The following is a 27,561-nucleotide window of genomic DNA, read 5'->3' as shown; positions in this document are numbered from 1 at the left end:
ATGGACCCAAAGCCCCGGGAGTCCCCTGGGATGGCGTGCAGCGCGTGTTACTACCTGGTTATCAGCTCCACACACCTGAGCAATGGACACTTTCGGCGCGTCAAGGGGGTCTTCAGAGGACCACTGTGTCCAACCGCAACCAGTGATTCACCGGTAGGAGAAGAAGCTGAATTTTTTAAGTGTGTGTGTGTGTGTGTGTGTGTGTGTGTGTGTGTGTGGAGAGAGACGGTAAGCTTGTAAAAGAGTCAATTTCAGTCACTTTTTCCACTTTCTCTTGTGACTCTTTCATCATAAGGGTTGGGAAAACGGTGGGAACGTCCTCACAAGTATATGGAAGTGTGTCTGTAAGTGTAAAGTGTCTGCAGGATATAAGAATAGAGACCTACTGGCACATCTGAGGAGGGGGATATTTTTGGAAGGGGTGGTCTTTTTTCTTTTTGTGAGCCACTAAAAAGAAGATTTTTGTTTGTAGAGGACAGTTAGATGGGAATATGTTTAACAGATGAGAAATTAGGTATCCAACCATGAAGCCATTGTCCCTCCATGCCCGCTTCTCTCTCGCGGCTATGGGAATTAAACGAATCAAATTACATTAGTGCTTTCAGGAGGAGATGAGTTGCCCAGCTGAAAATAGCACTAATTACCTGGGGAGTATTTGTTAGGAGTGTGTGTGTGTGTGTGTGTGTGTGTGTGTGTGTGTGCGTGTGTATGTGTGTGTGTGTGTGTGTGTGTATGTGTGTGTGTGACCTGCCAACAACTTCCTGACCTTTCCCTGATGCCTGTGGTTCCTTTGAGCCACCAAACTGGCATTTAGTTGCAAACTGAGTCTCAGTTTGTGTGCACTTACTGACTGTGTATTTTTGTACTTGTACACTTGTAGAGACAAAGAAAGAGTGTGTGACAGAGTGAGAGAGAGGGAAGAGAGAGAGAAAGAGAGAGAGAGAGGGGGAGAGAGAGAGGGAGAGAGAGAAAGAGTGAGAGAGAGAGATATAGTGATATAGAGAAAGAGAGAGAGGAGGATAGACAGCTAAGAAAATAACAGTACATGTAAATATGTACATGATATTTTGGACTGTGTGAATTTGTGTGTGTGTGTATTCTATATTCAGGAGCTGCTCGGGGGGTCTCTGGTAATCACACATTATTCATGAGCTCTTAATTGTGAGACGAGACAAACTGGCGGAGCTGATGACAAGTTTGATGAGAAAGGAGGAGAGGAGCAGCTGGTATGTGTGTATGAGCGTGTCTATGTAAGTGTGTGTGCGCGTGTTCATACTCAAGTCATTACCAGTCTGTCATGTTCGGCCCGCGCTCACTATGTGACGGGAATGAGCGAACAGTGTTGAGCAGACACAGTCAGACTGGCAGAGATGCCGCAAAGAGTCATATTAACAAACAAACGTACAAACTTTTGCACACACATACACACACATGGGCTAAAAAAAGTAGTTAAAGAGATCGTTACTGCACACACTCTATACAGTATGCATACATCTTAATTTCTAGAAATTAGGGCTCCCCTTTTAAAGTTGATCATTTGAATTATCTGTCTCAGAGCCCATTCATCTCCTAGAATCATCAAATGCAAATGTGTTATTGCGCAAGCAATCAGTTAAGTTATGTCTCAGAAACAAGACCGATTCCTCAGAGGAAGTCTAATTTGGATGCTCTTGAAGCGTAGCGACTATATCCGGCACATCTACATATTTGAAATGATGAATGCAGTTGCCTATTTTTCAGGCATTGGCTAATTTTGTTCCTTTTAGCATGTTATGAACATTTATTTTAAGAGACTTGACACTTGTTTGAGATGTGCTATCTTCAAACTTCAAACTTCCCAGTAAGGGATGAGTATGAAAACAAAATGCTTTTTGAGCGCAGACCAAAATCTGTCTGTAGCTATAGAATTATTGAACGGTGTCATGTATCATCAGATGTGACCTTGAAACAATTAGTCAATGAATCAATATTTGGATTGACAGATAGTAAATCTGCAACTATTCTTATAAATGATTGACTACCTTTTGATGAATTGATATCATTGTGAACTCAATATCATTTGATTAGATATTGACTTAAATCAGGAAAGCGCTAACTTTACTCAAATTACAAAGTTTGTTTAACATACAGTGAGCATTGTGGCATATTTTGCTATATGTAAAAAACATGTTCATATTCCATAAACCAAGATATCTAAAGAAATACTGGTTTGGTATCAGCACCCAAACTCAGGAGTTGTATTGGCATAATTTTCGGACGGTACTGTGCAATAAGGCTGTTATTATTTTAAAATCCTCTCTTGTTGGTGCATTCAAGTGCCTGTGAAAGATTCTAATACTGCATTTTCAAATTTCGTTTTATCTTTATAAATTCAAGGAAACAACTTGAGTAACAGTGACTAAGATGATTCCCTCTCACCAAAAATATCCTGATTCAAGACTTCCCTCTGCTGAAGCGTCCCCGATCAAAACAGTGAATCCTTACTCAGACCGCATATGTGGACAAAAGCAAAAATAGAAATGTTGAGTTCATATTATTCTCTTAAAGCTGGAGGCTTTCAGTAATAGCTGTCATTCGTGGCAGGAAGGACATCATTGACCTCCATGTCATAACTAATGTAGATAAGTGTGCGGAAAGATTTCAGTCCTGGAAAATGCTGTGTAAGTAGGAATGGAAGGTCGAAAAAAGAAAAGAGATGTTCTCTCAGATTTATCCGTATTAGTTTAGACATGGCCAATGTATGGGCCTGTCAGCATGATAAACAGTGAGCGCTTGTGCTCAAGTATGGTTCAAAAGTGACCTCTTGTGTTAGGCTGAAAAACAAATCCTTCAGCAGAGAGCAGGTGAGTTTAACACTCTTCTCAAAGACATGCTGAGCAACATCTTTTGCACCTGTCCGTTCCGTTGTAGAGGATGCCGCGCAAGCCAGCACTACAGCTGCTCTTTGATTTAGCTTAGATCAGTGGAGTACAAAGGATATCTCAACTGGGATTTGTCAGGGGTAACTTTTTGTGTCTTCACTTTGATACGGCATTGCAGCATTAACAAAGTACTGGGCGCCTATGAAAGGTAAAGAAAAGCCGTCTAGACACACGGCCCCCTTTTTTTCCCTTTCATAACAAATCCTCTTGTGTTTGTCAAGAGTTCTGTGCTTTGTTGTTTGGTTAGCTTCCCTGTGGAATGCCGCGGTATGTCTAGATTAGGATTTTGCTCATTACTCGTTTATCATCACTAATTAGTCATTGTGATAGGTCTCTCGGACGTGTCTAAAGTTTGGTTCCCGTATGTATATTAGTGCTTAATCATCATTGGTGAGTCATTCTTCAAACCCTCATTAACACTTCAAAGGTTTTTTCATTCTTGCTCTCAGCATGGAGGGAGGACAGGAGGAGAGATGTAGAAAGGTGTGTGCAAAGAGGTGCTGCCCTCATGTATGCCTTCATGTATCCCTTCATTCAAACAGATCCAAACTGAATCTTACCTATCATGTCTCTTGCTGTCTCTTGTCCAAATATCCCTCAATCCCTTTCCCTCTGTCTCCCCATTTCCCTTCAGAAACGCCTCCCTCTGTAGAATAGTATAGCTTTGTGTGTATGCATACTTCAACTGAGGACCACTTTGATGTATATTTCACTGCCGTTGCAGAAAACGGATGAATCGTTGGCTATGCCGGAAAGTGTGGAAGTAAGCGTGAATGGGCCTGTGCGTATGTGTGTGTGTCTATGTGACTCTGCGTATGCACCCTTGTGTTTTCATTGATTCCGCAGGGAGCTGAACAGTGTTTATGTAAATGAGGTGGCATTTAAACATATGCCCCGAACAATTATCTTGAAACAAGTATTTAGCTGCACAAAAAAACACCGCCATGTTCGGAGTGAGTCAAGTACTTTGCTACAAACATTAAGCCATCAGGGGACAGAGGTGAGATGAGCCAACTGGCTCGCCATTTGCCGTGCCAGTTTGCTCATGGGTGTGGGCATCTTAGTGCGCAGTTAATGATGATCATAATAATAAGTGATACAGATTCAGTATCAAAGAACACCCTGGGGACGATCAAGCTGGTAATAGCATCTTGACATTTATGAAGTTCGACAAATGTCAGAAAGAAAGAGATTAGTTAAATGTGAGTTATATGTGATTCAAAAAAAGGTGTTTGTGGTACAAGCATAGCTATACAGTTCTTGAGTCTTGTATCGTCAGAAAAGCTATTTCACTCATGGCCCCTAATGCTGCTGCAGTCACTCATTCATACAGTGTAATGGTAATACACACACACACACACACACACACACATACCAAAGCAACCATCAGGCCCTAGTGGAGCAGTTTGAGAGCGAGCAGGTGAGTGCTGCTGAATATATAAAGTCCTGCATGACTGCCCCATTCCTGCTGACCACTGCAAAGTGCTCCCACTGATCACCGCTAATGTCCTCCATCACAGTTTACACTCAACACTCTGGAGAGAGTGTGTGTGTTGGGGAGAAAGGTGGATAATTGGGACAGATGGGTGAGATAGGATGACGAGGTAAAGGGGTAGAGGCAGACAGTTGGCATCGATTTGAACACTCTCAAGCCTTTATTGACATTTCATTTAGCTAATGAATTCATTAGTGCTTCATAGCATAATAACCTCTACTTGATAAGCAGGATGGTTCCCTAGAGGACGTCTCCCACACACATACACACCTCTGTTTCTTTTTCTTTTACCGAGCAAGTTCCCTTCCTGTCTGTTGCACTGTGTAACTTTTAAATTAACCTTAGTTTGAGGTGACATAACCTGCCATTGCAGCACGCCCTCAAAATGATAAAGAAAGAGAGAAGCCTGAGCTGTACACTAAGAAGAGTCATCTCTGCCTATGTATTGGTGCCTTTGTGCTTCTGCTCGGGTGTGCTTGCCAGCTTTATAGTGCTTGTTCACCTCTGAGATGGAGATGATCTTTATTCAATTTCAGTCACTCTTTTTTTGTGAGTCTTTGACCTGCTGCTCATTCGAAACGCAATCATGCACACAAAAACACACACACACACACACACACCTGACTTGCATGGATTGAACGACCGTTTTTTAAACTTATCCAAAAGCTGTTTTACCAGTCACATAAAGGATGATGTTTGACCCAGAGGACTTGTGTTTGTACATATTTGCAGCCCTCCATTTGAACTAAAAGTTCTGTCAGACTTAAAATGCTGGTTTATGAACTGGAAGAATTTATTTATTTATGTTTGGGTCAAATGCTTGAGAGGTAAAAATTGTTTGTATGGATGTCTGTGGTGCCGAGCTGAACAGTGTGGGTGTGAGCACGTTTGGAGAGGGCTGAGATTCTTTGGTAATAGTTTGTCTGCTTCATCATGAGGTTTGCAAACATCTGCAAAGTGCACATTCTGGTATTAGATGTACAGTATGTAATGAGTGACACACAAGTTATCATGCATGCGCACACACACGGACAGCACAGATGGCCAACCTCTCATTTTGTATATTACCTCGGGACAGCTGTTTGTCTGTGTGGTCATTAGTGATCGCAGCATCAGATAATTACCTGGAGACACATCAGCACATGAACACACACACAAACACACACACATACACACACACACACACACACACACACTGACATACAATTAGTGAGTGTTTGATAATTATAGGATGTTTGATGAACCATCTGGAACACCAGCACAGGTAGAAACTGACAGAAACGTGGAAAGCGAGACGACATGTGAGAGAAAAAGACACTAAAGTGTTTTTGTTTCATTGTCATTAGGATGTCATGTCTCATTCAAGGTTTGGTCTTAAACTCTTTTATTCTCTTTGACTCTGCATGCTCTATCTTTGCTCTTTTTCTTTTTTTTTTAAACTATAATTTCTGCCTCTCTGTCTCTTTTCCACTCTATTTCTCCAGGCGATACCTTTGCTCCAATCCCCCTCTCCATGACACTCTTTTTTATCTCCCTCTCCTATTGCTTTTCGTCTCATCTCTCCAGCCCATTCATTTTTTAACAGGTCAACGGTTCAACCGTTTAGACCTTTAAATCTTAGTGTGTGTGTGTGAGTGTGTGTGCGTATGTGTGTACAGTATGCCTATATGGGAGTTTGTGTGTGTGTAGGTGATGGGAGTAATATTGCAGTAGCGATATTGCTGAAAACCCCTTGAAGGAATGAAAGAAAAGAGAGAATGTGCTTTATTTTGCTGGTCAGTATTTCATGTACTGTAGGAGCATATGTGGGAAACAATTATAGCTCCATTAACTCAGGGTGTATATGCCTGCATGAGCATGTGGGTGTGCACGTTACACATATTTGCACCTGTGTGCTTGAATGCCTGCATGCGTGTCTCCACCACACCGGCCAGGGTTAAGAGCAGCTCAGACAAATGAATTATATCTTCTCTGAAGGAGAGATGACTCACTGAAATAGAGGCTGGAAACCAGCTCGTCATGGTTGAGCAGAAGCCCAGGAATTACTCCCAGCCTAGCAGAGAGCAAGGGGCCTCCTTCTGAAAAAACAACAACTTGGATTTCATCCTCAGCTTGATGTTCAGATCATATTTCTTCACACTTTTCATGTGCATAAGGCCAATTTATAAAAATAACTGCGACTGAAAGAAGTCGAGCAGGCGCGTTGCATTTATAGATCAAAGTGGCAGAGGAAATTTAATGCATATGAACAAGTTTCACTTCGCTGAAATCGTTGACATAAGATCAAGGCTTCCATGTTTTGAGTACACCAATACACAAACACAGACAGCTTCAATTCATAGCCTGAATTAGGAGAACTGAGAGATTGACATAATGATTTACGACCTATTATATAATGTGTGTACATTGGTAATTTGGATGATGCAAATCGAATTTGAATGTCTGCTGTCTGGGAAAAAAACTGTATTGTCAGTGGGGCTTTGTTGAATAGTTAATTATTCTGCTGTCTCAGCCACAGCCTCATACCCCTGACCTTTTCACCATTCCCCTATGACCTCTGACAGATAGCCCTGGGGAAAATAAGTGATGAAAAGGTCAATGCGAGGGTCAAGGAGTCCGATAAAAAGGGTTTTATTGAGCTATTACCTTATTATAGCTCTGTGTACCCAGGAATACACTGCTTGTATGTGTGCACATAAGGCACAGTATCATAGAGTAGAATGCCATGGTACATACACACATGCAGGAAGGTTAACAAACAAAAGACAAGAGCACAAGCGAGGCAGAAATCCATGTAGTATTATAATAACACTATGTGTTCATTCTGGTGTGCTCTCATGTTTATTTATCAAAGCAGATAGGACCTACTAGGACATTCTAGTAGCACAGGGTCGGTCATGCATCAGTAACAATGCATCACATTATATCAGACTTACCTCCACCAGCAGCACGAGCCATGATGCAGACACTAATAATTCATGCTGTTTGCTTCAACCATCAGCCATGATGCCGAGAACAACCCACCATTATCGTGAGCAGCAGCATTCCTGTGCTTAGCAGATTGGAGATGCCAGGCGCCCAGCTTAGCGCTGCGCAGAAATGTCCTGGCTGCGCGCTGCAAGGATGGCAGGATCACAGTGGTCTGCAAGCAGCCTCCAGCTACCAGCCACCAGGCCTTGGCTACCTCCAATATATGGGCAGAGTGCCTGTTTCCTCTGTCTGTTTGTGTGTATGTATATTTGGCGCGATTGTGCTTGCACATTCCTGCAAGAGTCTGCTACGGGGCCTTCTTACCCTTGCTGTGAGGTATATTCTTACCCTGTGGTACGGGATTAGTCACAACGCTGAATGGGAAGACATGGAAACAGCAGCAGGGGAGGAGAGTAAGAGGAGAGGAAACCCCACAAAGATGAGAGGAAACGTGTGGGTGGATTGTGTGAGTTCATGTGTGCCTGCACACCATGGGTATTCATCAATTTCCCTAACATTCTCTACTTTTCCTCTGCCATAAAACCCAGAGGCAAGAAGTAAACACAAACTCTGTAAGATCTCCTTCTGCCTCTGTTAGTTTCTCTCTCAGCCATTCCTCCAGTTTCACTCACTTCTCTCCAATTGTAAAGTTAGCTATGCGTATGTGTTTGATTGATTGATAAGTGAAACTTAACACTTAAGTGTCTGTTATCTTGTCGGAAACAAGTACAATGTGAGGTCCGGAGGATGTGGAACATATTGTCTTTTATCTCTGAATGTGCAAGTGTTGCAACTGCTTAGTGCTTGTCGTGAACAGCATAAGCCCCGTTCTAAATTCTGTATCGCAGCGTGAAGTTACTTATCTCTTCCAGGTATGGCAGACATGTGTTTTTGGAAACGAATTGAAGAAAAAAAAAAGCGTGAGTCATGCATTTCACATAGCAAGACAAAATCGATAAACTTTGTGCGTTTGGCTGCATGTGGGTGTGTGTTTGTGTTTGTGTCGATGTGTGAGCGTGTGAAAAATAGCAGCGTGTGATTTATGTAAATGAGTGTCATCGGCCGAGGAGGAGGCAGAATTCCCAGGCCTGATGAGTGGCTTAATGATTCATCAGCCTGGCTGAGGCAGGCATCAATATTGGATGACAGAGTGGGTCATGCAGGATTGCTCGCCCCTTGATTAAAGTGCTCCACAGCTAAACGCCTCACTTCCTCCCTCTTCTCCCCCTACCTTCTGCGAGGATAAATACAGAAATGTGCCGTATTCGCACACCCCCTCACACACACACACACAAACACACCTACACAGACACACACACACCAACACATTTGCACACATGGTCACACACACCTCCTCCTCGATCTCCTCCTGTACAGCCTTCTGTCATCTCACCTCTCACATGCTTAATAAGCTCTCATCCCCTCTTCATCTCCTCACTCTGCTTCTTTGGTCTTAATCCAATCACGGTGAGTGAAAGAGGAAGAGAAAGGGGTAGAGAGAGGCAGCGAGAAAGCAGGAGAGGGGGGAAAGAAGACGCTGGAAAGCGTGGGAGAAAGACACAATTTAAAGCTTTATAATTTGTCTGTACGGAAATGGAACCTTTCTCTCTGGAGATATGACAGCAACATAGATGTTCTTTCTCTCCTCTCCACGCACAGAGCGGAGGGAGTCATGTTCCCTCTGTCTCTCTCTTTAAGCTGTATGGGGGTGTTGGTGTGACAGGACAAATCTCTGTCTATTAGGAGACATAAACCTCTAAACCCCGAGCTACACGGCCATACATACTAATGCAACCATTACAGAGGGCTGGATAGAAGTTGGGAACGATAGCGAAGACACACTGAGAAAGGAGGAGATCTGGAGAGCAGAGAGATGGAAGGAGGGAGAGCATGATGTTGAAAGCAGAGAGAGTCCTGGTGGGATTTCAATCCCCGGCCAGCACAGGGTCTTAACTGCTGCACAATCTTTGAGTACAGCAAAACCAGCTTTAACAAAGTCGGACTGACGTGCACCACAGAGCAAGTTCAGTGAGTTTGTGTGCATCATGAGTGTGATGATGTTGTACCAAACAATTCATTCCAGCCTTCTCGTCCGTAGCATCATTAATTTGCCATTCATGCACTCATACTCTAATGTGCCAGAGAAAAGATCACTCACTCTTATTGGCCACACTCATGTTATCCCCTGATAGCACCAATGAACCACACACAGTGAACATACACACACACACACACACACACACACATGCTCACCCAATCATAAATGCCTGAAAGACAGCAATCATTCCTCAATTCAGCGACAGCAGAATCCAATCGCTCTCGCTCAGCCATCCTCGCTCCCCTCATCTGTGAGTTTGGCGAGATTTAGCCGAGCGTTAAGAGTGCACCGTCTAATCTGCAATCGCATTAATCCTGTTCTTTAAATCTGTCTCTTCCCAAACGGATTACCTTCATCTTCTTAACTTGTCTTTCACTCTAATCTGCATTATCACACTCTGACAGATTACAGTCGCAGTTTGATCACTTCAACAGATAGTGACGCAATCCTCTTTGAGGCAGTCAATCAGCTGTCTTGCCTGGACAGATGGAGTCCTGTACATTATGTGTGTTTGGTGTGTGCGTGTGTGTATACACTGTATATCCATTTATCCATGCTGGGTTTTCAATTGTGTCTGCAATTTAAATGTCAAGGGTGTACGGTCTATATAATTACATTTTTTGCCAGCTGGGAGAGGAACGCATTTAATACTGGAGATGACATTTAGCAAGAGGGGAAAGAAGCCTGATAGGCACACAGATGGGAGGACACATTGTTACTTGGACTCTAAGACTATGTTGCTTTATAATCTTTTAATGGTCTTTATTAGTTTATCTGCCTTTGTTTTATCAGATATCTAGAGTTGTGTCTTGGGTGTCTTGGGTGTGTCTGTTTGTTGTGTTTTTCCTTGGCTCATGTTATTCAATTATGTTTAGTCCATTTCCTGTTTTATTTTTGTTGGTTCTCTCCTGATGTTTACTTCCTGTCTTTGTGTGTTTGCCGCCTCTGTGATTATCCACACCTATCAACAATTAGGCTACTCACCTGCCCCTGATTTTGCCATCGGTCCTCCCTGTATATACACTCCCTGGTTTTCCCTGTTTTCTCTGCTAGATTGTCTTTGTTCATCACCGTCTGTTCACCTAAACAGTACCTGACAAGGGCTTTTAATGCATGGAAGAGTAAAGCACATATGTGAGAGGAACAAAAAAGTTATTTAAGACCAAGGTAGAAAAATACCTGAAATAAATGGAGTGAGAAGAGGTCACCAATATTGCCATCCAAGGCTTTTCTTATGTCATTTTTACCCCTGAGAGAAGCCACGGATAGGGTATCAAAGAGGTGCATACATACAAAGCATATACAGTATATTTATTGTATACATGTAGACATTTCAGAGACTGTGCCTAAAGTTCACCTCTCTATCATTTATACCAACCGTCTTTTGTCTCCCTGTAATTGGCTTATGATGTTCTCCTTAATGTGCACTGAGAGAAAGAAAAAGGAAATCTTCGCCTTTCAAAGAAACAAATGCATGTCCCTGAAGAGCACTGTGAGTGAGTGGTATGATCATAAAAATACATTTAAATTCACTGAGGACACCACAGTTTGTAGAACGGCAGAGTATTTTAGGAATTTGCATGCACGCTTTCATGCATTTGTGCTTCTCCCTTGATCCCACCCAACACAAAATGTATCCACAAAACGTCTGGAAAGAAACTATGGGTCACGTTTGTTCAAGTGGAGAAAATGTCTTAAGATGTCCCTCTGCTTTTTTCTTTTTTTTGCCCAAAAGCTATGCTCTGCCCCGGTGAATCAGTTTAACTTGTCCAGCATGAGCCAGGGGCTGAACTCACATTGTATTCGGGATGAAATGAACACTGAGATTGAGAGAGGAGGGGGAGGACGTTGAGAGGTGGATAGATTTTAAATGTGGCACCGAATAGGATGGATCAATGATACAGCGCATGAATAACTCTGTGATAATAAGGGAGCCATGTTGAATAAGGAGAAGATGGAGACAATGAAGGCAGTGAGGGTGGAGAGATCATTGGCCTTGCATTGTGATGGACAAAGAATTAATTTTGATAGCTTGCTGGTGATTGTTTGATCGGGCCTTGTGACAAATCCTAGATTCATGACCCAAACAGGAGAGCGGTGCGATTTGTTCATGCCCGAGCTTCCTGCTGTTGCCCCAGACGAAAGCAGTAGGTTATGACTTTGTGTGTTGTTTGTCTTTTGAACACCCATCTCTCATTATTCCCCCCGTCTTTTATATTTGGATGTGATATGTCAGTTGTTGTACACAGACTGTAGCCTTCTTTTTTTTTTACAGCAAAAATCTATTAGGCAGCATTGATGCCTATATTTGTGTTTAGAGTGCATTTATTTTTAGTGTAACACAGTACAGTAAACAAAGTGGGAAAGCAGCACTTACCCTGCAGCCTGTAAATATTAAGTGACATAAGACAGTGACATATTTTAATTTTAATTTTGGCTTTGGCGTATACGATTGACTAATTAAGTGTTTCTGAGTGAGTGTACGTTCATATTCAGTAAACAATGTAAAACATACAGATTTACATTTTAAAAATAGTTAATTTTAGGACAGTGCAGCAGGAGAATGGGCCTCATGCAAGAACCACTCGTATGAAAAGATTTGTTCTTAAGCGGCTTGTACAAGTAATCTTCCCGTATTTTTAATTTTCACTTAGGTACGAACACAGTGGTTCAGATCTGTTGTAGGAGGCATGTGAAAATAGTCTGCTGTTATCCAAAATTACTTTTTCACTAATGGATTGTATATTTTATTACTTTGAAGTAATTTGGACTAGAAAATCCTATAATTACACTTCATTATAATGTTGACATTTTCCTGTTTGACTCTGCAATTTGAATTATGATATAATTCAAAATTGCCTATTGTATAACACTACAGTATCAGTGTGAGCATCTCAAGCTGTAAAAGGACTTAAAGTATGCACTAATTGAAGTTTAATTTGTCTCTGTATTTAATAAGGTAATTGAGAAATATAACCAGGTGCATCACGGCAAACTTTTGAATGCCTTAGCGAATCAGGCCCTTGGAAGAGAGCGTCCTAATATTTGCCGACAGATGGCTGTTTCTTCACATGAAGGTTTATGCAAGTCGTTGTCCTGGGGAATGTCTTCCGTTGCAATGCCTGCAACATCACATTTAATGGCACATATTATTTGAGGCATTTTCATAATGAACTATTTTGCCTTTATTCCACTGACAGTACGAGCCTCAGGTGACACACCATTAACAGCGCTCGTTATTTTCTTCCATTCCGTGGCTTAAGCATGGTCCCTTAAGCAGGCCGTCGCTGTTATGAAGTATTGATTTTTCTTTATGGATCTCTGAAAGCAGGACCAAAATCTCCAAACTTGTAAAGTCATCTTTTTATTCTTTGGTGTCGTGTTCATAAATGAACACTTCCGGACATATAGGCCAGGACACAAATAGCCTTATATGATAAAACTGGAGCTTTAATGATGCTGATCTACAATCCTCATGAATGAACGCTCATTTACGCACAGGTGGCATTCATCATGTTTACTGTGGTTGTTTACATTTATATGAAGTTAGGAGCAATTGCTGAATTTGACGTGGCTCACTCGTACGAGCCCACGGAACAAAACTAAGAGAAAGTTCTGATAAGAATACGAAAATGTTCTCGCATTAGGCCCAACGATCCTAAACATACAGACAAGGCAATGGAGATGTTTTTAAGACAAAACAGTGAACTTTTCTGAACTAACCAAATCAGTCACTTGATCTCAATCCAACTGAACATCTGTTTAATTGGTAAGAGATTGCTGCACTACAGGCCTGACTAGAGAGGCTATAAGCGTCTGCTGATGTCTATGGATCTCAGAGTTCAAGCAGTCACTGACAGTTTATTGCAAATGTAAAGTTACTTTTGGATCCCCAAAATTGGAGGTTATTTTTAAAAAGGGATGCAATTCCCATATCAAATCACTAAAGCACCTTTATAATTCTGGAAGATGGAGCTTTAGCTCTTCGGGATTGTTCTGTTTCAAATGCCATTTGCAGGATTACGGACCCAACAAAATAGAAAAAGTCCACTCAGGAAAGATAGATAGATAGATAGATAGATCTCGGGTTTAAGGATCAGATCCAGGGAGAAGCACACCTCATTTCAACGAAACAACAAAGGGCACAGGGCAAATTTGCAAATATAATCCCTTCATCATTTATTCATTCAGTTTGTTTGTCTTGCATGCTGCTCAACTTAAAAGGTCAGAGGGAGACGGAACATTCGGTTATATTTTGAGCAAGACACAGTGGAAAGACGAATGCTGGTGATTCACGGTGTTTAGAGGCCGTTTCTTAAGATAGCACACAGTTTATGAGTCACGACTCACCTGACTCTGGATCATTGGAATACACTTTGTACTAGTCTGTGTATGTGGTGGTAATCTTGTTTTGTGAATTATTTTTGCCTGTCTACTGTCTCCTTCACAGAGTTGGTTGCTGGCAGTGTGTGAGATGACGTTGCTCACTGGTACTAACACATCTGTCCTTTTGGCTAAAAGAAGCATCGGACCGTATCTATGGTCAACACATCTGCGGTTTTGGCTGAGGTTGCTCTGCTTGTTCTAGCCATACTTCTAACTGGCTTTAATGATCTGGAGCAAACAAAGATACACCAACATTATCAGATGATTTCACAAAATACCGGCCGGGACGTACATGCAGATGCATGCACACACGCCAGATTAATATATCGGTGGGTACTGGCCATAGTGGCATTAAAGGCAGTCAAGGGAGATGCATTAGGGCTGTAAATACCAGCTCATTAACACTCAGCGATCCTATTTGGCAGTCTGTGTTCTTATGTGTGTGTGTGTGTGTGTGTGTGTTTGTGCTCGCAAATGTGTCTGTCGCCGAGATCTACAGGTCATTACAGTAACAAGCAACTTAGCCCTCAGGTCAGCTGCCATTAGCTACAGAAGAATGGCCAGAAATCAACAAGGCAACGCCAGACTCTCCCACCACCAGACTTTCCCACCGCCAGACTTTCTCCACTTGTGCATGTGTGTCTGACGGAGATAATCACAGGAACACTTTAGAGAAAGGGCAGAGATGAAAATAGAGAGGCATTCAGCCTGCAAGGGGGAGGGGGGGGGGGGACAGAGCTGGAGCGAACAGATTTGCTGAATTATTTTTGTTCCACTAATGGAATTGTTTCTATTCATTACAGTGGCCAAGTTAGGGTGATAATTATAGCCAAAGATAATAAAAGACTTAATTGGGCTTGATACACAGTTATCAATTGTTTATTGAATTGTCCTCACAAGGCACAGTAGCAATTAGAATGTCTCTGAATTCATAAATGTCACTGTTAGTCCCTGTGTCACTCTCCTCTCCTCTCTTTACTTTCAAGATTCATTTAATTTTAAAATAAGCAGATGTCCTTTATGTTTTTGACAAATCTGGTCTTGTACTCACCAAATGTTGCTTTATAAAAAGCACCACTCATTAGATTTTGTCTATACTGTTTACTGTTATACTTAACAATAGCATCATGCATAGATTAACACAGCTGGAAAGAAGCAACGTTTTTTTTTTTTGTTGAAGAACAATAGTTTCCTCAAAGTAAGTCATGTTCATGAAGTTTTTATCTCCCCCCTGCAGTCGCAGTGCTCTTCAATTAATATATTTGAACAGAGAGAATCTGTTACCACCAGTTATGTTGCTACTGGTTCTCTTTTACTCTCTCTCTGGATTTATTATGCAAGCTGAGGCATAGTTTTTGCTAGTTTGGAGATGTTTTGAATTTCATACTGAACCAAGATTGCAATTAAAACGTGTGGTGCCATGTTGTTAACAATTATCATATATGAACAGTTTTTTCTCACTATGTCCAAGCCAACAGAATTTAAGTCAGAAGTAGCACAAATTAAAATCCTGGAAATTATATTTAAGTTCTCACCACCGGTCTATGCACGTCAGTCACTTATCCACATCATGTTAAAAGCATAAAGAAAGAGAGACATGATAGGGGAAAAGAAAGTTTATTCATACTTTATGTGCAATTAGGGGTTGTATCATCATGTATTTTTAGGCTTGAATAAGGTTGTTTTTATTCTTTTTTTTAATAATTTTTCTCCTACAGTGACATCATATTTCTTTAAGCCTATAGTTGATCACTCTGTGCATTAAGCCCCAGCCAGACATCCCGTTTTAACAGGAAATACATCACATTAAGGAGGCAAAATCCTCTCAAAAGAGTGACTATGCTGTAAAACGACTGTGTAAATCTTTCCTCACACTCTGTCCAGCCATCCATGGAATTACTGTTCAATATTTAATTACAACTACTGAGAAAGTGACCATTAAGACGAGTGAAACAATTTAGCTCAAGTCCAGTAAATGTCTATTTAAATTATTTATTTTAATGTAATTGATTAAATCATTGCAAATTCTTAAAAAGATTAAACTGCACTGAACATATTCAAGTCCCTGTACATCAATTCGTCGTCACTCTGAGCATTAAAGTAAGCTTCATTTCCAATGTTTTCTATCTTATATGCTTTTCATGTCATTTCCAACAGATGTTAAAATGTGTTCTGTCGACGCAAAATGTTTGACTTCTAACCTAAATCCATGCAAAATATGTAGCGAATTTTCTTCTCTTTTTTGAAGAACAGCACATTGTTTAGCAGATGGCTGAAGAAAAAAAAGCAAACCTTTAAAAAAGAAATAGCTGATGGCATATGAATAGTGGTTAAGCTAATTCCAATTGCAGACTTGGCCTCAAACATCCAGCCTCTCTCTGTCCTTGAGTTTCCACCTGCAGTCAGCTTACTGTCAAGATGTTAGTACGAGTTAAGTTATGACAGTGATAAGCATATTATCTAAGGGGTCTACGATTTTTTGTGTAGATCAGCAGTCTTGAAGGTCAAGATCACTAGACGAAGAATTCTGAAAAGCTTTTAATTATGCTTATTATAAAAATCTCCATAAGTCTTTCTATAGTATGCTTACAACTAATGAGGGTGTCATTTTTTTATTTTATATGCCATCAAAGTTCAAAAGAGGTTCCCAGAGGTTTCTCAAGGGACTGTGTCTTTCTAAAGACTTTCTTGTGAATACATTGTATATCATTACTTTCCAGTGCACACATTTCCAAACGCTGACATACCACGTGTGCAAAACACTTTAAGCGTGACCTGTTCGTTTCCACAGAAGCACGAGACATTGAATTACATGCGTGTGTGTGTGCCTGGAACTCCAGTTATGGTTTCATAATGACTCCTATTTGTGGCATAATTTCAGCTATGAAGAGGAATAACATGGCACTTCTCGCACAAATTGAGGATAAGCGAAAAGAAGAAAAAAAAGCTCATTCACATTCACAGCCTCGCATAAACACTCACACACATAATCCTGCAAACAATCACTGTCCGTTTAGGTCTGCAGATATCAGCTGTGCTTTCTCTGCAAACAGATTGATACTAGTGAGGTATATTGAGGTCTATGTTAATTCAGCACTGGTATATCAGGTTGACAGACTATGTGCGAGTGTGCATGCATAAGTGTGTTTGTGTTTGTGTGGATGTAATTCTGTAAGCATGTCTATCCATTCTGTGTTGGTGCATAAGGGTATTTGGTGTAAGGTGTATTATTTAAGGCAAATGAAAGATCTTGTGTATGAGTTTATTCAGCAGGAAAATGCACGCCAGGAGGTCTCCGACATAAACAAATGGCTCCTGAGTTCACACACACACACACACACACACACACACATTTTCTGCTTTTTTGCATTCACACCTTTTCTCATGTACATACACCCCTCTTTCTGTGTAAATGTCTCCCTCTTCAAAATAATTACCCTGACAGAATGCAGAGAGGTGAGAAGAAAGGGTTAGGGGGTAAAAAGGCAAGTAAGGCAGAAATATACATGTACACACACAAAATGAGTATACGAAGACATGCACTTACACAGCTTCTAATCTTGCATAAGCCCAACGCTTGACAAATAAACAGCTTTCAGTATCTCAATCTCTTCACCCTGGCACCACTCAAAGAAAGGCCGCTCTGGGTGATTGGATCATTTCCTGGTCGTGACTTAAGCCTGCAAGGCAGATCGATACCACCACGGCGGTACACACACACACAGAGTAACACAGGATCAATGTATATTAGTTACCTTTCTGCTGATTTCAGTATAGGAGAGTCCTGTCCGCTTGGTCCTTTCTTCAGCCTCCTCTCCTCTTCACCCAATCTGACTGAAAGCCAGATGGAAAGAGCCAAAGGAAGGACAGTTGTTTTCTCTGTATGTGTGTGTGTGTGTGTGTGTGTGTGTGTGTGTGTGTGTGTGTGTGTGTGTGTGTGTGTGTGTGTGTGTGTGTGCGTATAGTTATTATGTAATTATAATTGTAATTTATATGTGTGAAAAGTAATGACATGAACAGGGATTGTTACTCTGTGGTAATAATAATGCCAGGTGTTGGTGCGTGTGAATGTCTGCGAGGGCAGGCAGGGGTCATTTCTCCTCTTGTCTGCATTCCTATCCTCCCTCTCTTTTCCTCTCACCTCTGTTCCTGTGTGCAGGCATATTACTGAAGCAAATTGGGGCCAATAGACTCTGTCACTGCATGACCTAGGGCTCACCAAACAGAAAGGAAACAAGCTAGACAGAGAGAAAAAGGCAAATAGAGGGGCTAAAAGGGGAGATAGAAGAAAGAATAAAGAGTGAGTTAGTGGGGGAAAAAAGGCTAGGAAATCAGGAGAGCGAGCAAAGAGAGGAAGAAAAAGCCAAGAGATGGACGGAGGGAAGGAAAGAAGCAGAGAGTGAGAGAAAGAAGTGACAACCTCAAATTAAATTCCCATCATGTCAGTGTAGAACAGAATTCAATAGTGTTTATTGGCAGCCCCCAGCCTCAGGGAAATTACATTCTGAAGCAGAGCATGGCATGAATGCACACACAACCCTAAACATGTGCACGCGCCCACACACGCATATACACACACAAGCACACACATCCGTTGTACACAACACAGTGCATGTACTCGAACCCCCCCAATAAAAAGCCCTCTGGCTGATGTGAGCATGCAGACAAGCGATTCATCCCCTGAGGTCCATGTGCCATTAGTCCAGAATGTGAATCTATGTCCATGCGCTATTTGCGCGCCTCTATATGTGTATTAGTCTGAAAGTTCTTCACATGCACGGTTTTGCCAGTGTACAAAAGACCAAGTTGCACATTTAAGAAGCTCAGTTTTTCTGTCTGTCGGACACAATTGCCACTTTCCCTGCAGTCAGACTCCGACTATTTGCCATTAAAGTACATACACAGGTTTCTATTACAGTGGCTGTATTAAATGTGTCCCTAGGCTCAAGTTGCCATGAACACAGGGCTTCAGTGCCTTTGTCCAACCTCCAGCAGCAGTAGCAGAAGCAGCATACTTTAATGGGAAGCTGTTTAACAGTTTTATGCAGAGCACATGTAGAGGCTATTACTGCTGATGTCTCTGGGATGCAGATTTGCTCTAAATGGCTAACAATCTGCTATTCTTTCAACCCTCCCTACCTCTACTCCTCTTGCTCTCTATCTCTGCCCCTTTAACCCTTTATGTCTCGATCTGTTTATGCCTCTATCTCGACTCACTTTCATTTTTCTCCCCCTATCCCTCCAATGCACTCACTCCGTCTTTCTCTTTCTCCAGGAGCATGCAGAGAGGGCTTTGGGCTGCTCAGTGGAGGATCTGAAGGCTCTTTTCTACTGTGAGCTGTGTCACAAGCAGTACCTCAGACACCAGGAGTTTGACAACCACATCAACTCCTACGACCATGCACACAAACAGGTACATGGGATGCACCGGCACTGCAGTTACACACACACACACACACACACACACACACACACACACACACACACACACACACACACACACACACACACACACAAACACACATGCTTTGTAACAGCACACATGCAGACATTTCTTATGATCTCTTGTCGTGGAGTTTGGGTGTGTTAGCTTTATGTATGTTGACGGAAAGCTACTTCCATGTCATGTTTCCATGTCAATCTGCCCATTGGGTACAGTTTCCCAGCAGGTAACAGTAGGAGTGTGACAACCGCATCATCTCCTACAGCACACACACAGAGATGGGACTTGTGGCAGATACTCACACATATAATGTAGACACACTCGTAGCAACTGAAAACTGAAAAATATTATTAATCATAAGCTGCACAGTATTTATTTTAAAATAATTAATTTAAAATCTTAAAATCAAAGTCCCACATTTATAATAACTAGTGCAGTGCATACATACATGCATACATACAAATAGACACTTTTCCATTTCAGTGAGATGGAAGATTTAGAGCACTTGATTTGTATGTATCTGGTACATAAGGATGCTGCTACAAAATGCACTTTATTCTCCAAATTACAATTCTTTCAAAAGAGAAATGAATATGCTGTACCAAATAAAACATGAGGCTATTAGCATTGCTCAAGTATGATTCTATTATTCCGGTTTGGACACGATGAGGCCAATGGACCATTAGCAAAAGGCCCGGCAGCAGGTTTTCTCCTGCGTTCTGCTTTCACATCCATTTTCATACAAAACCTCCACTCTGGACTAACAAGCTGAAGGTTCTGCTGATAGCACATTCTCCCACAGCTATCTGTTGTCATGCCAAGGCATACACTTACATACAAAAACATACAGACATGCACTTCCCCATGTACACACTTGTCCTCAAACACAGGCAATCGCTCAAACAAGCCAAGCCACTTCCTACTTCTGAACGCCCACACTGTGCAACATGAAATAAACATGAAATAAGACTGTTCCTTCACTGTCATTGTATTTTGAAAATGAATCGAAGCAACTGCAGGCCAATGTTAATGCTTTGTTTTAGCCAGCGGCAGGGACATGAAACGAGCTGCATGAGGCACTGAGCTGACAGTAGCCACTGGCACTGTAGGAACACACACACATACAGGCATGCATGCACACTACTGAGGAGACAACAGATGAAATTCTAGCTGAAGCGAGCTTCCCTGCAGGAGTATTGGCTTTGGAGAATGGCAGCTGATTGCGTTTGTTCTGTCTCCTTTCCTTGTCATCGATTCAGGGATAAACATGTCTGAATGCAGCGCTTCATCAGCATTTACTGCTGATTACAGAAATTGCTCCCTACAAGAGAATTATACTTCCTTTTAAATAAAAAGAGCAATCAGCCCATTAGCATGGCCCCTCACATACCTAAGAATACACCAATCCTCATTCTAAGGCCCTTGTGGATTTTAAATGAATCAACTCTGACTCATCCATAGTTGCCTCAGCCTGAGCACTCCTTAACACATCTAAAGGAATATTGATCGAGGCTTTGACAGATGGATTGAGCTTCACAACACATAGCTAGACTGGCATGTTGGAGAGCAATATCGCTTCAAGCTGTTGGGGACATGACATCGTCTTTGAAGACAAAAGTATCCGCTTTAAAGTGTGAAACGGAAATATCTCTGCACTGTGTGCTCGGTGAAAATGGTTCTGTGTGCAACATTTTGTTTGGCTCTAAATATAGCTACAGGTTTCCCTGCAGTGGGATCTGTTTTTAAGAGAGAACAATAACCTGGCAGAGTGCAAATGCAAGAGGAAGGAGGGAGAATGCATCTTCATGCATTCCATCTATTATAGACTGCTCTCTCTGCCTCAGTCATTGCCATGGACAGCTACTCTGATCTTTTCTTCCTCCTCTTTCCTAGCTCTGTCCGCAATCGTTCATTATGTATGCCTCTCTGCTTGAACATGATTCATATTTCCCATAGAATGAGTTTAGCATCAAAGTCACTCAAAGCTCCTTACCACACACTAACAAACACACACACGTGATCTCTAACACATCTACAATGCACAAGCACCTATACCGTATAAGGGACACAAATCCACAAGTGCTGCTCCGTTGGCACATACTAAAGACTTGCTGTCTTCAGTGAGCTGACAGTGGGATGTTAAGCAACGAGCAATAATGTAAAAAGACACCCGATTGTGTAAGACTCAGCAGAGATTAACCTGACGACTGTCAGCTCCAGCATAAGATCTGGGTGTGAAAGAGAGTGAGTGTATAAATAAATCTGATGTCTGAGGGGCTAATCTGATGTGTGCGTGTGTGCGTGTGTTTGTGCAATACATACTGTTTGGATGAATAATAGCGTAACGTAATCTAAAAGTGAGAGTGGTGTAATCCTGTTGCAATTTATACTACAGGATAAATTCACAACTATATAAAATAAACAACAAATCCTAAATTTATAAACCGTGCACGGGTGGATTGCACATTGAGGTAGCTAAAAAATATACTGGGAAGCGAGAGAGAATAAGACAGGCGATAAGAAGGATAGTGGTGCACGATACTGCAGCTATTCCCAAACTCCTTAGTCCCTCCTTAGCCTTCAGACATAGAACACACCAACATGCACATGCACACACATACACACACACACATACACCTGCCAAGCATGGATAAAGGAGGGATTAAAGTGTGTCAGAAAAGGAAACTGGAGAGAGAGGCATGAATCATTGTTTCCCTTAGAGGACTGGCACACCTGGTTATAAACACATAGTTTCACACATGTACAAATACACACATGAGAACTCACACAAAAAAACCTCAAAATGTAGCTAATTGTTATTTTTTATGCACTGTGATGGGGATGAGGACCCACCGGTTTACTCAAAATGAAATCACTCACTACTCACTACCATGGTGTGCGAGTTATGTTATGTTTCTTGCATTTGTGCATACACACTCACACACACACACACACACACACACATACAGGCATTTTTCCAGCAGAAATCTCTTTACGATGCCTCAGATGGTTATTTTGCCAATGTGTATAATTTCAGCAACGACAAATGCACCATGTGCTACACTCCAGCTAAAGAACAGATCAGTCATTGGATCAGATTGTCTTTCAAACCAAGCTGTCACGACTGACGGAGGGCTGAACATTTTCGAAATTGCAGTGGCAAAATCACCATCGTCATTAAATCACTCATGCCACTCATCTCAACTGCGTATGTAATCTGCTATTCACCAGTTGAGTTGTGTTTGCTTTCAAGCTGTGTGTTGGGAAAAAGATGCTTTCTTCCAGGCTGAATGGAGTTAATTGGACATGAGCTTAGAAGGAGAACATCTGCAAAACGCTGCTGACTGATGTGTAGGTTTGAAAGACAGCTGCCTGCAGAGAGCTTCCGAAAACTAATTTCTCACTCTCTCTTCTCTTTGTCCAACTCTTGTGCTTCTCGCTACCCTGTGCCCTCCACATACTTTATCTGTCGCTCCCACTGTACCCCTTCATTTTCACTTCCTGCAGAGGCTGAAGGAACTCAAGCACAGGGAGTTCGCTCGCAACGTGACCTCAAAATCATGGAAGGACCAGCGCAAACAGGAGAAGGCTCTCAGACGTCTGCACCAGCTCGCACAGCTGCAACAGGAAACCCAGCGGTGAGTGGGAGGAGAGTGTATTTGTGTGTCTGTGGCAGTGTGTTAGTGTAATGAGACCAGGGGCAGGAGTCCAGAGGGGTTAGAGTATGTCACATCCAGTCAACGTTTATTTCATTTGATGGATGTATCCACGGACGTTAGAGCACCCAGTTGTCCTAGATAGGCCACAGGTGAAGTAAATATAACACAAAGACACATTGATGCTCTGAGAGTAGATGATTAGTAGGAGAAGGAGATGTGAGTTATAATGATGTAGAAAAAAGGTGTTTTTAAAATGAGTAAAACAAGTTGAACGATGAAAGCTTGCCTCTGTTTGCATACCTACAGCAATCAAAACAACGGATAAAAAAAACAATACATCATACATATTATAATCATCTTGATTACGCCTATTCCCTGTGCAATTAAATGTGTTTTATTATCATCAGGCAATAATATGTGAACAGCATTAATGGGAATGCCAATATTAAGCCTCTTCTTCTTTTTCTTCATGTCTTTCTTCTGTGGTTATTTGTCTATCTATCTATCTATCTATCTATCTATCTAAGGTATTATTTTCATGATTTGAATTCATCTATCAATTCAATCAAGTTCAATTTATTTGAAAGAATCCAAGCTTAAGTGATGTGAAGTTAAATCAATTCAAATCAAGAACCCTTCTATCACTCTCTGTTTCAGAGTCCCAGGAAGCACTTCTGGACTAAGAAATGCAGTCAGGGCTGTGAGACAGCAGCAAGATAAATACAAGGACCAAAGCGACCGCATCCCTGAGAACAAACCTGAACCCTTCAACCACACCCGTAGACCCCCTCCTGCACAACCCAGATCAGCACGTCTCAGCCACCCGCCAGAAGATCCATGTCAATCTCCCTCCCACATGCCGCTGGGCACTGCTCTAGCTGAGTCCCCACTAATCACACATCCGGCATCCAATACGGACCCTTCTGCAGCGTACCCCCAGTCCTGCCTGGGCTTGCATCCCCAGCTGCTTCTCCCTGGGCGGGGGAAAGTGGGAGGCAGACTCGGCGTGTCCTTCTGCTTCTCCCGCAGAGGGCCCAGGCTGGAGCCTTCTGCCTCTGTCTTCTCAGACCTGGAAGAGGAGGAGAGAGAGAAGAGGGAACAAATGAAAGAAAGGATAAAGATGATGATGGAAAACATTGACAGTGAAAGTGGGGCAACAGAGGAGGGGAAACACAGTGAGTGTGAAAAGCATGAGTCCAGATCTGACGGTGTTAGTCTTAACGACACAGGGCCAGTTCCCAGAGAGGCTGCCAGAGAAGAGGGGGAGATTGAAACAAGAGATGCAGTGAAAGCACACTCGGCTATTTCCACAGCAGCACCTGATAATCAGAGCCACGATTCACAATGCTTGCTACCACAGACCCAGGTGGCCCTGTGGGGCACAGCACTAGCAGGGTCACACATGGACACTGAGTACACAGATTGCGAGACAGACAGAAAGCCAGAAACAGAGGAGGGGATGGAGGAGAGTCAGTATATGTGTGTGCTGGGGAAAGACGGCTCCACCCGTCTGAGATGGCCTGTCAATTTGCGTACGGTCACCAAGTCTCAACCACACATCTCCTACAGCTGCAACCCACTCTGTTTGAACCCACAACAACCAGAACAACTCACAGAGGATCTGCAGGAGTCGCAACAAAATCAGTTGTCTGCTCTCTCAGATGAATCAGATCTATGTGTGCCAGCTATTCTTACACCAGATGCTCCTTCCTGTTTAGAAAGACAGACAAGACAAGAGCTGAAAGCACACATACAGGAAGCTGAGGATCATATCGATGTGGAGACAGGAGCACACCTGTTGCTAAAGAACGAAAACCTTTCTTCATCAGAAACAAGACCAGAAAGAGGAAGATGCTCGCTAAGTATGGATGACAGTGTGAGGGCAGCCTCCCATCCATTTGACCCCGCTCATAGTGACAGCTTTGCCACAAACTCCCAGGATCCACTGAGAGGCAGACTAGGGGGTGCAAGAGGGATCAGGGAGAGAGCCATCATATCTCTGAGCTGTAAATTAGAGTCTGTCACCCAGCCTGGCGCACAGAGGATGTGCACCAGCCCGTCCAGGTGTGAGTGTGGGAGTGAGACAATGTGCAAGTGTGCCAGTGCTCCACAGCCGTACGTGGGCGTCTCAGAAGTGTCACGCAAAAAGAGGAAAGCCAGCACAAAGAAACACAAGCTGGGAAAGAAGAAGAGGGGTGAGAGGGAAAACGCTTCAAACAAGCGCCAATCAGCAAGGCGCAAAGTGAGGAGTGTTGTCTCTACAGTCTCCATTGGCACAGAGAGGAGTGGAGAAGCTGGGGGGAGCTGGGGGAAGAAAAGGAGGCAAAGGGAGACGAGGATGAGGAGGAGGAGGGCGCAGGGAGCCGGGAGCAGCTGTCTCCTGGGAAGATGTGAGGCTGAGCCAGTATCTGTCCCTGTCAGGAAGAGGAGGCCTCACAGGAGCCTCAGCACTGAATCCCAGTCACAGCCAGACAGGGAGCAGGCAGAGCACTGCAGTGCCTACTCCCAGCTCGCCAGACACACAGCAGACAGACACAACGAGGGGGAGGGAAAGCGAGACGGCGATGCGGTGACTTTTCCCTCGCGGTCTCACTTCTTCTTACACTCTTTCTCACCAGGATGTAACTCAAAGCTGTTTTGGGAAAGGGGTCACCATAGCAACCCCAGGAGTTTCATTGACTGCTGTTACCCTGACAACAGCTGTGGTTGCAGCCCGGCGAGAAAGAGAAAACTCCTCCACAGGGACAGGAAATCCATTCATAGTAAGAGGAAGAGTTTGAGGCGTCGTGGAGTCTGGGAGGAGACCGAGAGGGGCAGGAACATGGGAGGGCATTCAGGTTACAGAGACAGGGGCCCGATTTCAGACACAGAACAATGGGAGTGGTTGAGGGGGGGCTATCCTCGAGGTAGTGAGGAGGGCAGGTCAAGAAGTGGGTGGAGATCGAGAAACAGAGCAGCGGAATGGGATCGGGTGGCAAAGTTTAGCCCCAGTCCGAGCAGCTGGGGCAGGAGAGGCCGACGTCTGAGCACAGAAGATGTAGACTGGGACAGATGCAGCGTGGACAGATGGACATGGGGCAGCAGTGACAGCTGGGAAGACAGGGGGACATACAGATCCACATCAGGCTCCAGGACAGGAGCAGAGAGCAGAGACAGCCCGGGCTGTGTGTGGAAATGTGCAGGCACCCGACACTCAAGCTCCGGACACTTCCCCAGCCCTGAGTGGTGGACAAGTACTCAGACATACAGCCCCCAGAGTGTGATCAACACACAGTACAGCAGGTGCCACAGCCCGCGCTCCTGCAGCCCCTGCAGCAGCACCAGCGTATCCGAACTAAGCTGGGAGTGGAGCAGGAGCAGTACCTGTTCAGGAGTCACAGCCGATGGGTTGACAGTAGCTCCAGGACTCTCATCCGAGGCCCCTCAGGAGGCAAAAAAGCAGAGCAGCCCTATGTCCACTTCATCCGGCCTTACCTCTTGTTCCTTCTCGCATTCCTCGCCTCACAGATCCTATTTTGCTCCCACAGTCCCGAGCCTCAACACACACCATTGTAACACAAGCCCTTCTCAACTTAAGGAGCCCAACACACAGTCTGACCTTGTACATAGACCCTCTGCCCCTGTCGACACAAGCAGATCAGGCACAACTCTTCCAGGACTATCTCCCAGTAAGTCTCCGCCGCAGAAACCAGCCAGAATGTTGCTTCTCCCTCTTATAGGGAAACTACCTGCAATCCAGAGAAAGGCCAGAAGGAACAAAGGGTTGCTGGAGAAGAGTCAGGAGAAGGAGGGAGAGGAGGAAGAGGAGACCAGGGGCAGTGGAATGGATCCTGGAGCGGTTGTCAACAGTCAAAAATGTCCTCTGGACACGGTTGAGTCAAACCCCAGCAGCACTTCAAATCTCTGCCTGACGCGGATTAGGACTGAAGACAAGCAGACAGGTAGAGAGACAGCTCTGCCAATCAGCTTTACTGCTGAGGAGATGGACAAATACCGCCTCCTGCAAGAGCAGGCGAGAGAGCACATGCAGAAAGTCCTGGAACAGATGCAAGAGAGCGCAGATACACACACAGAGACAAACTACACACACACGGCAGAGACAGAGAGCTGTGGGGCAGTAGAGGAACAATACACACCTGCGCACTTGCACAACACTTCACTGCCTCAAACCCAGTTACTTCACACAGACACGATGCAAACACAGCACACCCTCCGGGTCAGTCTCCCACTTCCGCATGTGACCCCACAAGAGAACTTCACTCAACCCATGGCGCTGAGAGGCCCTAGCCTCCCCCCTCTCTCCAGCCTCCATCATATCATTTTACAACACGCAGCCCTCTCCATGCACCCCTCCTCCTCCTCCTCCCCCTCTTCCACCTCCTCCAACTCTCCTTCCATCCACCCACACCCAGCTCAGCTGCCTCACCCCCTGCTCCATCTCCACCCCTCCCTCCCTCATCACCTTCACCTCTCTCCCTTCTCCATATCCTCCCTGTTTCCCTCCATTCTGCTGTCCCATCATCCCATCCCTCTCCTCCCCCAGTCCCCCGCTTTCCACGCGACCCCACTCGCTCCACTCTCCCAAGTAG

General features: G+C 43.5%; 1 protein-coding gene across 1 annotated transcript; it reads left to right on the top strand.

Moving 5' to 3' along the window:
- On the top strand, positions 1-27,561 carry znf804b (zinc finger protein 804B; the record flags this gene model as incomplete). The annotated part of the gene is given in 5 exon segments (XM_079165453.1): positions 1-153; positions 19,146-19,283; positions 22,821-22,951; positions 23,630-27,398; positions 27,400-27,561. Coding segments are annotated over 5 exon segments (4,353 nt in total).

Source organism: Pholis gunnellus (genome assembly GCF_910591455.1).
Source record: "Pholis gunnellus genome assembly, chromosome: 8".
Lineage (NCBI taxonomy): Eukaryota > Metazoa > Chordata > Actinopteri > Perciformes > Pholidae > Pholis > Pholis gunnellus.
This window is presented reverse-complemented; position numbering and strand designations above follow the sequence as displayed.